The sequence below is a fragment of the Drosophila suzukii genome, chromosome 3 (genome assembly GCF_043229965.1).
Source record: "Drosophila suzukii chromosome 3, CBGP_Dsuzu_IsoJpt1.0, whole genome shotgun sequence".
Classification (NCBI taxonomy): domain Eukaryota; kingdom Metazoa; phylum Arthropoda; class Insecta; order Diptera; family Drosophilidae; genus Drosophila; species Drosophila suzukii.
Genome location: NC_092082.1, coordinates 72580429 through 72594490, shown reverse-complemented (window position 1 = coordinate 72594490; position 14062 = coordinate 72580429). Strand labels below are relative to the sequence as shown.

At 36.8% G+C, this 14062-nt stretch overlaps 1 protein-coding gene across 8 annotated transcripts in view; it reads right to left on the bottom strand.

Moving 5' to 3' along the window:
- The window catches only part of pum (pumilio), a 188216-nt gene that overhangs the window by 150591 nt on the left and 23563 nt on the right, over positions 1–14062 (bottom strand). For all 8 annotated transcript variants that reach the window (XM_065865315.2, XM_065865318.2, XM_065865317.2 and 5 more), the window contains 2 exons: positions 9439–9733; positions 9201–9287 (listed from right to left, as the gene is read on the bottom strand). In XM_065865315.2, the coding sequence (XP_065721387.2) occupies positions 9201–9287; positions 9439–9733 (382 nt within the window). The remainder of the gene's footprint in view (positions 1–9200; positions 9288–9438; positions 9734–14062) is intronic.

The following is a 14062-nucleotide window of genomic DNA, read 5'->3' as shown; positions in this document are numbered from 1 at the left end:
AGCCATTAAACATGAATTTTTTGTGAACATGAAAATGAACTTTCATATATTACGTGTTTTGTTTTTGTTCTGCTCGAACATGTGGCCAAATTAGTTGACAAAAGACCAAAAAATGCATGGAATTAAATAAATTACGAAGGTTAATACACCAGGGATAATACCCTGTTCTTTTTAAAGTTTACTTTTTTATTTGCTTACTTTCCTTGGTTAATTTTTAAAGAATAATTTAGAAAGTACAGCCTTATATATATTTTCTATCAATCAGGCACCTATTATACCCCTTTCCCACCATAGACAAAGGAAAACTCAGCCATCAGCAAAACGCATGGAAAAGCAACAGACAGACGCGGAAAACTTCCGACTAAATGTAGCGTAAATATAGAGCACGGAGTTATAGACAGCAAAGGATACAAAAAAAAGATAAAGTTTGCGTGTGACATGCAAGGCTTATAGTGGGGGAGTGATGGGATTTGTCGCTGGTTGGTTGGCCCGCAGAAATATAATATCAAGGAGGTATATATTTAAATTGCACACCGCGACACCAGCGAACCTCCCCTCCTTTTTTTCCCCACAAAAGCTGGGAGGTCTGAACAGAACCATTAAAGTGCACTGAATTGGAATATATAAATACGTACATACATATAGACATGTAGATTTGTGGGTAAGAGAAAAGGTGGCTGCCCTGCTAAATGTGCCTGAACCTTCGAAACAGGAACAGAAAACAGGTTGATCGCTGGGAAATCTATGACTTTGCTGTGTCGTCAGTTTGTTTGCCGCCATTTTCACTATCCTTGCCCGCGTAAAAAGCATTTTCCATCTACAACCCACACGGGCCGTTGAGCACCGAAATGAAGTCACTTGACAACTCCAACTGATGTTGATTGCACGGCGTGGTGCATTAATTATTTAGAATATGGCGACGTTGGAAAACACACGACTCAAAAGTATGCAATTAGGTTTTGGCGTGATTGTTGCAAAGCGTGGCACAATTATTTTCTGATTGCCCTGTTTTTATACTGATTGTGTGCGTTTTGAAATTGAAAATTGGGTTAATAGTTGGTTTTAAATTACACATTTCTGATGGTCAACAAAAAACATTGTTCCAAGCAATTAAAAAAAAGATGAAAAATATAAATAGATAGATATGGGGAGTGAAATCACTTTTAAAGGTGTCTAAAGGTATGCAACAGAATTTACGTTTTGCTACGAAAAGAATATTTGTTGCATACTTTTAGACACCTTTCTTATGTATTTACCCTACAACTATTCAATACTTCAGCTTTACTGGTATTGTTGCATAGTTTTAGACTTCTTTCACTCACCTTACAACTATTCAATACTTCAGCTTAACTGGCTAGAGCTGAAACTTCGAAATAACTTTAATAGCTAGCAAAATAACTTTAAGAACCCATACACTCTATCAATTACAATACCCTCCACTATCCCCAAGCTTGTCCACTCAAAGGCTTCGACAACTAACCCAAAACTGTCAACATTTTATCAACTCGATGTCTTCGCCCACTGTGTGAGTTTCGGTATGTGGCTGGCTGGTTTTCCCCGCTTTCTACCATATAAAATTCAATGAAAAACTTTTCAACACACACTCACTTAGCAGACAAAGCCATTTCCCATTTTACCCGTACCCCTACGAAAATGAATAAAGTGTCTGCATGTGGTTTTCTTCCCCACTTTTATTTTTTTATATTTGGTTGTGCCAGTGCTTTACATGCTTTTAGTTAAGTTAAGCTTTTTGACCAACAAAACTCAAATGAGCTAGACAAAATGGCAGAGCAAACGCAAAGGGTGGCCCGTAAAATAGTTGAAAATCCAGCTAAGAAAGCAGGGCAAATTTGGTTAAGGGTAGTACTGTGCTTTGGGGTATTCGTGGTTAACCCCTTGCTAATGAGCCAATTTAAATTTATGGTTTGCCCGGAATGAAACCTTAAATATTACATACTCCTTCGCCTGCTGGTTTATTCAACAGTCGAAGGAACTTGTCAAAGGAGCTGAAATAAAATGCAGATTAATGCAAGGCCAAAAGCAAACAAGTGGCCTGGAAAATGAACAACGCCTTGGCAGCTTAAAAACTGTCTGCAAATGAAAGGTGCGACATGAAAACGCTTTGGGGGGAATAGCTCAAGAAATCTCTGAAAATCTTAGGAAATCTCATGACAGCTCCGACAGCTAGACAACAAACAACAAGTCATTGACAGACTTGCAAAAGGGCGCAGGACAACTGAAGAGTCAAGTCCAAAAGAACTTTATCAGTACATAATTCCTCAAGGAGCGACCAAATAAAAAAATCTAGAAAGTTGGCCAAGAAAAGAAGGGCGAATAAAAGAACTGGCCCGACGACGACTTTCCTCCGTCTGGCTGCTTAATTATGTAGCTTGTTAACTATTAATGAAAAAGTTGTTGTAAACCTCCCCAGACGTAACCAACTAAAAGTTGACAAACTACGGCCAAAGGTCGAAGGTTATTATGGGGGATGGAAAATGGGGAAAGTGGCTAGAAATTTGAACTCCTAGAACTCGTAAACACTGGTGGTGTGCCAATCCATCATCTAATTTTCAAGCCACAACTGAATTATACATTTTGCTTAGTTTCTATTTACCCAAACAATAACATAATCCTGTTATTTTTATTGCAAGTACCATATAAATATTTTCCTAAAAATAAACTTTTTATGACATTCTACATTAAATACTGCCACACATTCATTTGTCTATTTAGTTATGCAAAAACCACACACATATTTTATGAAAATTAGGCATGAATTAAACACTTGAAACGTGTTTGAAATTTGCAATGAAATTAACATAATGCGATAATTCAAATATGTCTTACTTATATTATTCATTTTAATATATTGCTATCGATTTAAAAAGAGGAAGAAATCATTAACAGCTAAAAAAAAGTTTAAAGGAACATTTTACACAAACTAAGGTAAATTTCATTATTTGTGAATGTCCTTTTTTGAGAACTGAAAACTCTTAAAATTCTTCTTTAAGGAGAACGTAAATTAGTTTGTTGGGAAACTTAAGGTCACAGCTGTTTTGCAGTGAAACGCATTCCCCATGTCGATTTCCCCAACTAATTTCAATGCAATATCGAACAGAATGTAATTAGCAAATTAGCATTTTTATATGTACCATTTGCAGTGGTAATTCCATTCCTTATCGAGGTCAATGTCTTTAGCTGCGCACTTATGAGCTAATCAAGCGATTGTTCGTAGTCTATGGCGAATTGGCCCGTTCAGTCTGGCCACGAATAAATAAATAACACAGCCTGGGCCAACTTAATGTGATTAATTGCGTCATGCAGAGAGCAATGTCGTCAAATGATTTCACACCCGCCAGGGGGTGGGTTCAGGGGGTTTCTGGGGTATCTGGGGTTTGTGGGGTTTCTAGGGTTTGAGGTTCTCCATTCTCCATTTTCCCCATCGCTCTTTGTCAGCGCTTTTCCCCCTGCTTTTCCCGCGTATTTTCCCGTTTCGCCCCTGGAGTGTGATAAGTGCGCTTTTGGGTTTTGTATTACACGACGACGACGTCGTCGTACCCGGCGCACTGAAATTTACGACGTAGTTTTTCTAATTTTCCTATTTAATTAGCACACACATATAGCAACTCACAAACATCAAGGCCAAGGAAAGGTGGGTTGGTCTGTCAATAGCATTTCCCGAGGGTGGTGGTGCTGAAATGGGAGCAGTGGTTGGTTCGGGTAGTTGGGGATGATATTTCCTGCGGGCGTGAAGACAAATGATTCGACTATCTGACAAACTGTTGCCATCTCCTTAATGATGTCAGCATGTTAATTAAAGGCAAATTATTTGCTAAACTCTTCTTACATAATTTCGGGGTGGATTGGATTCGTTGACGAATTACTTGTTCTTTTCGCATCTTTTTTGAAGTTCTCAAATGTGAGGGTTGAGTTAAAAGTTAAGAAGTGTTAATAGGTAAACTTAACTTTTTTTCAATTTGATTAATTGTAGGGCTTATTTTCTTGACATTGAGATTAGATTAGCAGATAAAAAGGTGGATTAGCTTTGAAGGGTAAAGTAATATTAACTCTCGCCACGGAAATCACTTGCATTTTTGTATCAATTCTGCATAAAACTCATTGCATACTTTTAGCCACTTTAAAAATAATTTAAAAAACTTACTGAATTCTTTGGATTTTCTTAGGATTTTAAATCTTAGATTATCCTACTAGTTGTTTTGTAATTTTATTTAAACTTTCAATACTTAAAATCCATTAAAGAGACGAGAATTGCAAAGACATGGCTGATAAGCGCATACGCTGTGAAGCATGCATCAGGGCGTCGCTTAATTAATGTCTCGGCTACCAAATTTGCGACGCCCAGCCACTTTACACCCAGATACACCCACACCCACACCCAACCAACCATCCATCCATCCGCCCCCTTCTCTAGCCGATGTCAACTATTTGCCACTTACTAATTAGCATTTGCGTGTCCACACAAACTTCAAGGGAAGACTACGAAGACAGAGTATCCGAGGCGTGGGGTAACCGCTAATTGGGCTTTATTGGCGGTAAATGTCAAGTGACGGCATTGGATGACACTTTTCACCATCTCACTCCAACTTTCTACCCCCGTCCACCCAAAAACAACAACCACTTGATTATGGCGTTCGCCTGATAACAGGAGGTGAATATTAGGGTTGGGATACCAATTTATCGTTGTCCATGGCAGCCGGAAAGTCTTTACAAACTAAAGCCAATCGAGGAAGGTCGCCCAAGGAAGCTAAAGTCCCACAAACATTATATTATGGCATTAGCCTTAAAAATGATGTACAATTTGAATTTAGAAAGCAACTTCAGGACAAAGAGTTCGGTTGGGGGTATACTAACTACACAACTCATCCCCTATTTCAAGTCTAGTTTAATCAATAAACTCTTCTCTATCAACAATTATTTTAATCACCACTTTATCCATAACTAAAATATACTAAACTGATACATATTCCATAATTTGTATCATTTGAACGCAACTAATTGCAAAACTTGAGCTTAACTAATCAAAATGCACGTTTTCAACACTCTCGTATGGCATTTAAATGAATTTATTTCCAAATTCATCAAAACCTAGTCAAATCCCATTTAAACTTCAAACACAACGAGCATATGCTGAACAAAAAGTGAGCAGGCGGCCTCTGCATTAAAATGAAACACTGCCCATGGACAATTGGAAATTAATTTACTAAGTGCCATACACACATGCATAATGAGCTATATGCTTTTTGTGCCAATTAACGCTTAATTAATTGCTGAATTAATATATGCCCGGGACAATGCGGGGTGTTGAATTAAGAGGGGGGAGAAGGCGAGGGGAAAGGAGCAGAGCAGATGCTGCATTTCCATTGATTTAAATGCATTTTTATGCAAATTTCCAGGAGTGTAAATTATGCACGACGAATTTGAATGCGGAATGCATTTGGCATTTGTGCAGAATGAAAGTTGCAATACCATTTTCATTTGTTAATGGCATATGTTAAATCTCATTTGCCTGCTCAGCTAAAACTATGACACTATTAACAGAAAAAAAAGAAATAAATAAAATAAAAATGATTGTTCAATTGGAATGCATAAATTAAACACTTGAAAGCACACACAAAACTATTATAGGAATTTGCATAATGTAGGCATAATTATTATTGCATTCTTATGATTTATTTATTTGGATATGTGTTCGGTTTAGTTCTTTTTTGGCATTTAATATTTATATTGTATTTTGATTTCAAATTTTGTACATAAACAAACCGCTCCAAACATCTTTACCTTAACTTTCTGATTTATAAAGTACAGTGGATTAAATACCTGAAGCAAAGGGAAAACAAAATAATCCGACACTTTTGAAATCAATTAAACTGACTTTCAGATCAAAGTTGAATTAGGCCGGGAAAAGCGAGCGAAAACAATCATCCGATTAAGCCCCTCTGAAGACAACAAAAGCCTCAACCAACTGACTGATTAACACACAAAAGCAGCCAATGAAGCATGGCTGAGACAGCCGGCAGCCAAAAGTGTTGGTCGAAAAAAAAATTGGCATAATAACAGTAAGCGTAACAAAAGGAAAACTTTTCTTCCGCATCAAAACATTATAGGCCACAAAATAATTATATTTTTTTTAGAAAGAGGAAGTGGTAAATAAAACCTATTTTGGGTTAGGAAAAGTACTAGGTTTAGCTTATTTTAATTACAATTTTTTTAAGTAAGACATTTCCTTAGTATTTTAAATACCTATCTTAATTTTATAGTTTTTATTATTTTATTCCATTTTACATTATCTTGTTTCTTTTCCGCTTTTGGGCCAGTTTCAGTGAAACTGTTTCACATTTTTCTTTATTTGCTCTCAGCAAATTTGCCAATTACGTTATTGGTCACATTGAAATTTATATTGATGGTTCTTTGGCAACAGTTTGCATTAATTTCCAACGATTTGCCAAAGCAATTTCCCTCTTTTTCCACCCCATTTTCTCTGGTCTGTGGTGACTTTTCTTCCTTCTAGTCCTGCTGCTACATATAAATAATGATTTCTTTGCCATTTCAATGGCAATCCGTTCATTTGTCTTCTACATTCTGACATTGTACGGCTGGATACACCATATGTGAATTTTCCCTGTTTTTCTTTTGATCTTCTTGCATTTTCATGCAGAGATTTGCATTGGAAACTTAAATGCATATGAGGAATTGTTTAATATTTATTAACTATTATGAATTAGTGCTTACGAGTTGAAAATAATCAACAATGCAAAGCAAAAACCCTGAAAAAGGAGCAATACAACTGATATCGAAATAAGTTTCTTTCATATGTGATGACATTTCCGTTCACTTGGTTTCTTCATTTTCAACTTTTCATTCTTCCTTCAAAATCTCATAACAAGCGAAACCATCAAGCCATTCGTCTTCATATTTATTGCATAAACCATTGTCAAAAACCGCTTGCATTGTATGTGGTGCCATAATGCCATCCTTCGAACCCAAAAAAAAAGAAAAGGAAAACCTCCTTTCATTCAGTCTTCATCGTTATTTTGCATGCGATTCGTCAAGATTCCTTTCTTTCCTTCTTTTCGGTGTTAATATCAACGCCAATTTAATAAGAAATATGCACGAGAGCCACCGAAAATGGAGGGTTCGGAATCGCGGGGAAAAGCCTGAGTGCATGCCTTGCATTATCCGCTATCCATTATCGGCAACATATTGCACGCCTTTCTCATGAAACCAATAAATGCATATCTGTCCTCCAGCTTGGTCCTTGTACCCCCGTTTCCCTCGGCTTTATTTATGGTTTGAGTGCTGAGAGTTGCTTTATCTTTCTGAGAGAATGTGAGAACATAATAATAATCATTATAATTACACATATATTAACGTTCTTTATGGTCTTTCACATATACGCAGGGATTATAATTTTATTTTCCGCTCTGCATTAAAAGCTGGCGATAAAAGGGCAAAGGCATTTCACTTTTAACTGACCATTGAAAGTGTAATTTCATTTTATTATTGGAAAAGCTTTCAACAATTTTCAATAGAAAAATTAAAACTACTTTTTGAAGAATGAATTAATGTTAGAAATATTTTAAAATAGCTATGTATATATTTTGGACCTAGAAGTACAATACATTCTTTCGAAACATGACTATCCTGTATTCACTGCATACTTTTAGACACCTGGTAATTTTTGTAACAATTGGAATCACATAATTAAATAAATTAAGCAACACAAAACAAACAAATATAATTACTAACTAATAGTCCATGTTATTGCCTCCTTTTCAGCCTGGAACGAGCTTATGCAAAACTTTTTCGCAAAACACGGGAAGCGCATTAAACTTCCACCTTTCTCTCGCCGCAAGAAGCTTTAGTTTTCAATCCGTAATGTCATTCCAGCTACTTTGACCCGATCGGTCTATAGTTTAATGCACTTTGCTCTTGCTGTTGTTGCTTTAACAACATTTTCTGCCAGTGTGTTGGCTTTTTCACTTTGATGCAATTTTGCGCAGCATACTTTCAGGCAGCTCACTTAAAATACACACAAGCCAACAAAGAGCTACGATAAAGTTTTCCAGCGCCGCTTTTCCTCCCCGCCTTTTGGCCAGAAGAGAAGACAAAAGCGACACAAAAATGCCTGCAGGATGTGTGGAGCGAGCGATAAAAAGCGGAAGTGCAGATTGCCCCAGCCTCAACGACGACTAAAGTGTGGAAATGTCAATTTGCTTTGCGGCCAACAGTTGAAGGGATCGGGGAGGATATATGGGGGGGGATGATATAGCATCGGTAACTGCAACAACGCATATTGATTTTCAATTTGGCAAGCCGAGGGAGTAAGCCTGCGTTTCTGATTCTGTTTGGTTGTTTGCTAGATATAAAGCTGAAGTCAACAGAAAGAAATGACATTGACTAAGGTACAGTGGGTAGTCATGGAAAAGTACTGTGATATTTTTTATATGCATGCAAGTTTCATTGCAAAATGTCATTGAAATCTCTACCAATTTGAATTTCATAGAGTCACCATCAAAACATCATTTTGTCGCATTAATCTATCAAACTGCTAGTTCTAGTATATTTTGTCACATACTTTTAGACACCTTTTTCATAAAATGCAATTCAAATTTCTCGGAAATTCCAGTTAGTAATTCAATTCTAAACGTCCAATAAAGAATGTTTGAAAAAATTGTCATAACATTGTTATCGGGAGCCCACTGTAACCGCAGAAATGTGACTGGGAGCCTAACCAATGGACGGTTTGAAAGCCACTGGTACACAGAAGCACCAGCTTAAAAGCAATTTTGTGGCTAATAAATCCGATTTCCGTTTTGTTTCGAAATAAATTGCATGCAACGAGATGGCCACCGCAAAGTGGGTGGTAAGTGAAGCAATGGTAATGGAAATGGAAATGGAGAGCGATGCCACTGGGAGTGTGTTTTGTGCAAGGCTGGCGGAAATGGCTACCAGGGGACGCAACAGCAGCATCCGGCGGATGTGCAAAATTAGGCAGCTTCTGTGGCACTCCCACATACGGCGGCAGGCATCCCCCCCTTCCTTTTGCATACACCCCACCCCCACCAATCCCAGACCACCCCCAGGATGACCCAAATTTTCGGTTGCAAGACCACAATGAAAATGTCACTCTGGGGGCCAGGGAAACAACAAACTCTTCGGTAGGATTCATCTCAACTCACCTGAACATCAAAATTTTGCTGCTGCAAGAGATTTCCGGGAGATTCCATATGATTGGGTCCAGCTGCCTGGTGATTCATCATGGGTGACTGTCAAGTAAGATGATAAATTAGGTATTAAACGATGGTTAAGTACTATTTTCTCTTCTAAAACATTATATTTTGTACAATTAAATATTTAGTTTCTCTATATCATATCATATTTCATAAGCCTTGTTCAGATTAAACTTAATTATCTTACCTGTGCTGCCATTGGCATACCGCCGCCAACGCCGTTCATCATCGGCGGCTGCAACTGACTCATTTGGGCGGCCATTTGCTGGTGGGCCGCATACGCTCCTCCCGCCCCGCCTCCGCCGCCCCCTCCTCCAACCCCGTTGCCAGATCCGACGACCCCTCCCAAGCCGCCGCCCATGCCCTGGCCATGGTCCATGAGCATGTGGTTGAAGGGGGGTGGCAGTGGGGGGAAGAGTAGATTCGGGGGGCGTGGCAGTGACTCCTCTGCAGGGGAAGGCTGACGTGAACCAGGGGTGCGACTAAAATGAGGTAGAAAAGAAAGTTTTTATAAGCCAAGTTTATATATAATAAGATGATTGGATTTGGATTAAGGATTGCAATTAGGTTTCAATGTATATCCTTTGGATCTATGGACCTTTCGTAAAAAATATTAATAAAAATTCTTCAAAAATGTTCCTTCAACTTAAAAAACATTTAAAAATAAATAACAATCCACAAAACTGTTGCGCAGTTGCTCTCAAAGCTAACATTTATTTTCCATATAGTTTAAAAACACAAAGGACCTTAGCAGCATGTTAAATAACATTACAGTTTTAACTATAACTGTGTACAGTTTTTGAGTCACAAAAGTTTGGCATCAACTGTAACAACAGCTTAGTCATGACATAACCCATATCAGAGACACACACCCTAGTATGTGGACTAAAAGTAAATTCAAATTGTTTAGTCCTAATATGGCGCACCAATTACCTGTCTTTTAAATAAAAATAAAGATATCTGTATTTAATATAATCAACTGCATTAATGGTGAACTTTTTAAGATTTACGACATTTTAATTCAAAAACTTAGCACAGTTTTGCAGCTAATTGCCAAAAACGAGAGCAAAAACAAAAGACTTAAGCAGCAAACTTGTTCGGTAGTCACTTATGACGTCAGCAGAGCAGCTGAACAAAGTCCATAAATTAAACACAGCATCAGCATAAAATCAACGTTTCATTTAACGAGCGGCGCTTAGCATGCAAATAAAATTCGTCGAGCCAAACTTTAGATCAAACTGGAAATGTTTGCCACTGTGTTTTATGCGTTAGTCATGCTGTTAAATTAATTAATGCATTTATCTCCCATTCATTCATCGCTCTTAACCCACTGCACCCAACACACACTTCTCCAGCCGATGACTCTGCAACTGTTTTTACTACTCTCCAGTCTTTACATTGTATGCCTTTTCTTTCTAACTATAGTTGCATGTGCGCCTGTATATATAATTTGCCAGCTATAATTTCATTGTCAGGTCATTCACATCGCATTAGCAACAATACATGTGACTACAAAGAAAAAAGCTAAGCGGCAGCAGAACAAAAGTTTAGCGATCTCAGGCAATACTGAGAAAACTAATTTCCAAAGCGATGAAATTAATTACAGTTAATCCGATTGAAATGCAAAATGTTTTTCTTCTAAGCGTTATAACAAGTGGATATAAACGTTTTAAACCGGAATGTTATATTTTTATTAGCAATGTATCTATTAAGTATGCAAAAAATAATTTGTATTTTATGATTATTATAATTAACAATTTGTTCAGCTAACTTCTTTTCAATCAAAGCCATTTTTGTGGGTAATTAATCTTGTTTGTTTTGCTTATAAACAGTTCACGTCATAAGCTTTAAAACCATGGAAATATTTTGACTACCTGTGTTAGTCATACAGCTTAGCTCTGTATTTTTTTTTTTTTTTTATTCTGCTTGTAATTACTAAGCATCTGGCAGTAAATAATCCTAGACATGAGCTCAACCAGGCATAAACTTAAATTGTTCGTTCCTTTCTAGTTCCTGCCTTAATTTTGACCAACCACAAATTGTTTTAATTTAAATTCTTTTAAAGAAAAGATAAAATCATACATATATATGCGCAAAATAACATAAATAATTGTACTATCGTACCTATAAAAAGAATAGTATCAAAATATTATGGAGGCTTATTACAAGAAACTAGTTCTATAACACAGTTTTCTTGAAAAAAATATTTAGTATAATTAGTACAGTTTTCTTGTTAAAAAATATTTTAAAATAAATATAACAAAAGAAGTTAAATAAAAATGAGAATAAACAAATACAAGCACTACAATTTCACACTCTCACTTTCCTCCATTTCAAATTTCTAGAGCTTCTAGTTTGACTGAGGTCAGGTTTTCATTGGCAACTTTCCATTGGCCCTCAGTTCTAAGAGTCATGTCTGACCTAGCCCAAAGCAGTAGTATGTTTATATAATCCCATTGGCCCCGCTGCTCCTCTTTCGGTGCCCCCAAAAATTTTCACTTTTCGAGACAAAAGAAAGTGCGGCCCCCAAGGGAGCGAGGGCAGAGACAAACCCAAAAAATAAATATGAGGCATCGGTAGCCAAAAAGGTCAGAGTGGCAAGCGGGTTAAGGGAGCAGAGGGGCTACAAAAAAAGGAGGGGCTTTCAGTCTGGGTCACCGGGCAGAAGCAGCAATCAGTGTGTAAGCGAAGCAGGTGAGTCACTTGTCTGTTCACTTTTGCCTGCCTCGAATTATTTTTAGCAGCGCTTTTCGCTTTTCAATGTTTTTGCAACTTCAATTTCAAACAAAACGATACAAATCAACACAACAACACAAAACCATATAAAAAAGAAACCTCCAGCCGCAGCAACAATATCGAAAACAAAGAGCCAACTGAAGCCCACAGTGTAATGCAATATGAAACGAAAACTAATCGAAATCGAGTTTATAGAAAATAAAATAAAATATACAAAACTTTGTGGCTTTTTATTTTGTCACATTTTTATTTGTTACTTCAACTGTTTGTCTTTCAGATCAGTTTATCTATCTTCACATATATATAAGTCAATCAGGATCTAATAAAAAAAAACTATCTATCATAATAGATCACTATCTAGTATAACTCATTTATTTTCAAACATACCTCAAATAATAATTTTGAAACCCTTTTATGGAACCAAATATTTAGAACTTTTGTGGCCAGAAATATTATCTATTGGAAATCTAACCAAGTCTTTGAAAATTTAAACCGGAACAGTTCTATGTCTATGCTTGTATCGATTTCTTATAGCTGATCTTGTTGCAGGTGAATTTTATTGCTTCTGTGGCTCTTCTTGTGGTTGCTGCCACTTACATCATAACAGTTATTACGTTTGGCATTGAAACATGTTTGGGCCAACCGGCAATGAAATTGCAAAACAGCGTCAGCGAACAAAAAAAAATTAAAAAAAAAAAGAGAGACTGAGACTGAGAAACCAGCCGGCTGGCAAAGTAGAGACACCAAGATAATAAAAAGAAAGAGAGGAAAACCGCAGACTGGTTTCTTTTTCTTTTGTTAGGCCTAAAAGCTGGTTGCTGGTGGTCTCTGATATATTTTGCTTCTTTTAAATGGCTTAAACGTGGTAGCTTGATAAGAGGAAGTATAAGAACTAACTATGATTAAAAATTAATATTTAAATTTTTTTAAAAATTTTTAGATTAAAAAGTAATCGCGAGAAATAAGACTTTCAAGCAAATGAAATCTCCAAAACTTAATCTCAATTACTTGCCAACTTGTTTGGGCCAACAAAAATGGTCTTTAAATTAAAGCTTGGCCAGCTGTGCACTCCCCCTACTTTTCTGATACATTGCTCTTTCAACATAACTAGCCAAATTCCAATTTAACTCACTCAAAGTGTCGTCGTATTTTCGTTGCGTCAAGTCGAAAACGCAAAACGCAGGTGGGCCACACGAGAAAAAAAGCTTTCCCCATCGCCATAAATAACAATTAAAACTTAATAATAAATAATGTAAATGGAAATACGAAAACTGTGGGCAGGCGCACAACAATCACTTCATGGCTTTATGTCATACATGAGTACGAAGAAACGGCAATTGCACATTGAAGTACAAAAAAAAAATATGGGTTAAGACCAGGCAGGTAAAAATTTCAGGTAATCGATATGAGTTTGTGGGTCAACTCTTTCCCCAAAAATTATATATTCAAGGTTTGACATTTAACAAGTAAAGAGTAGGGCAATTATTTGCATATGCTCCAAACTTTTCGATTAATAAGTAATTTGAAGCCAAACCAATAATTTGCTAAGCTGACTGTTCCGGCTTAAATAAGTAATTGTTAAGAGCTCTAAATTAAGTTATTAACTGTGTGAAAAGCGCACATGTAATACAAAACGGAAAGGCAATGGATTTCTCCATCTAATTACATATAATCAGAGGCTTAAAATTTACTATGGTTTTGAATACCACTCATGTTACTTAAAACTCAATTAAATAACCTTGGGGGGGTAAAAAAGAATGAATGACTGGACAGAACCAGTCATAATTTTCCAAGTCACGATGAAAACTGGAAAAACTCCATGTCTTTCCTTTCTAACAACACTCCATACACTGAACATTGTGGATTAAAAGAGTGAAAGTTTATGCAAAAAAGAAAGAACCAACCTTGAACTGGAAAAATTTCAGTTTCAGTAATCATAACATGAATACCATTTCTGCGGTCAAGAGAAGAGAAGTGAGAAGAAACCAACTGATAGACTGAAGAAACCAGTTTCTCTAACCCACCCAGAGTTTAGAATCTATTCTGGGGCCATTAGTCGGAGTCTGGGGCGGAGA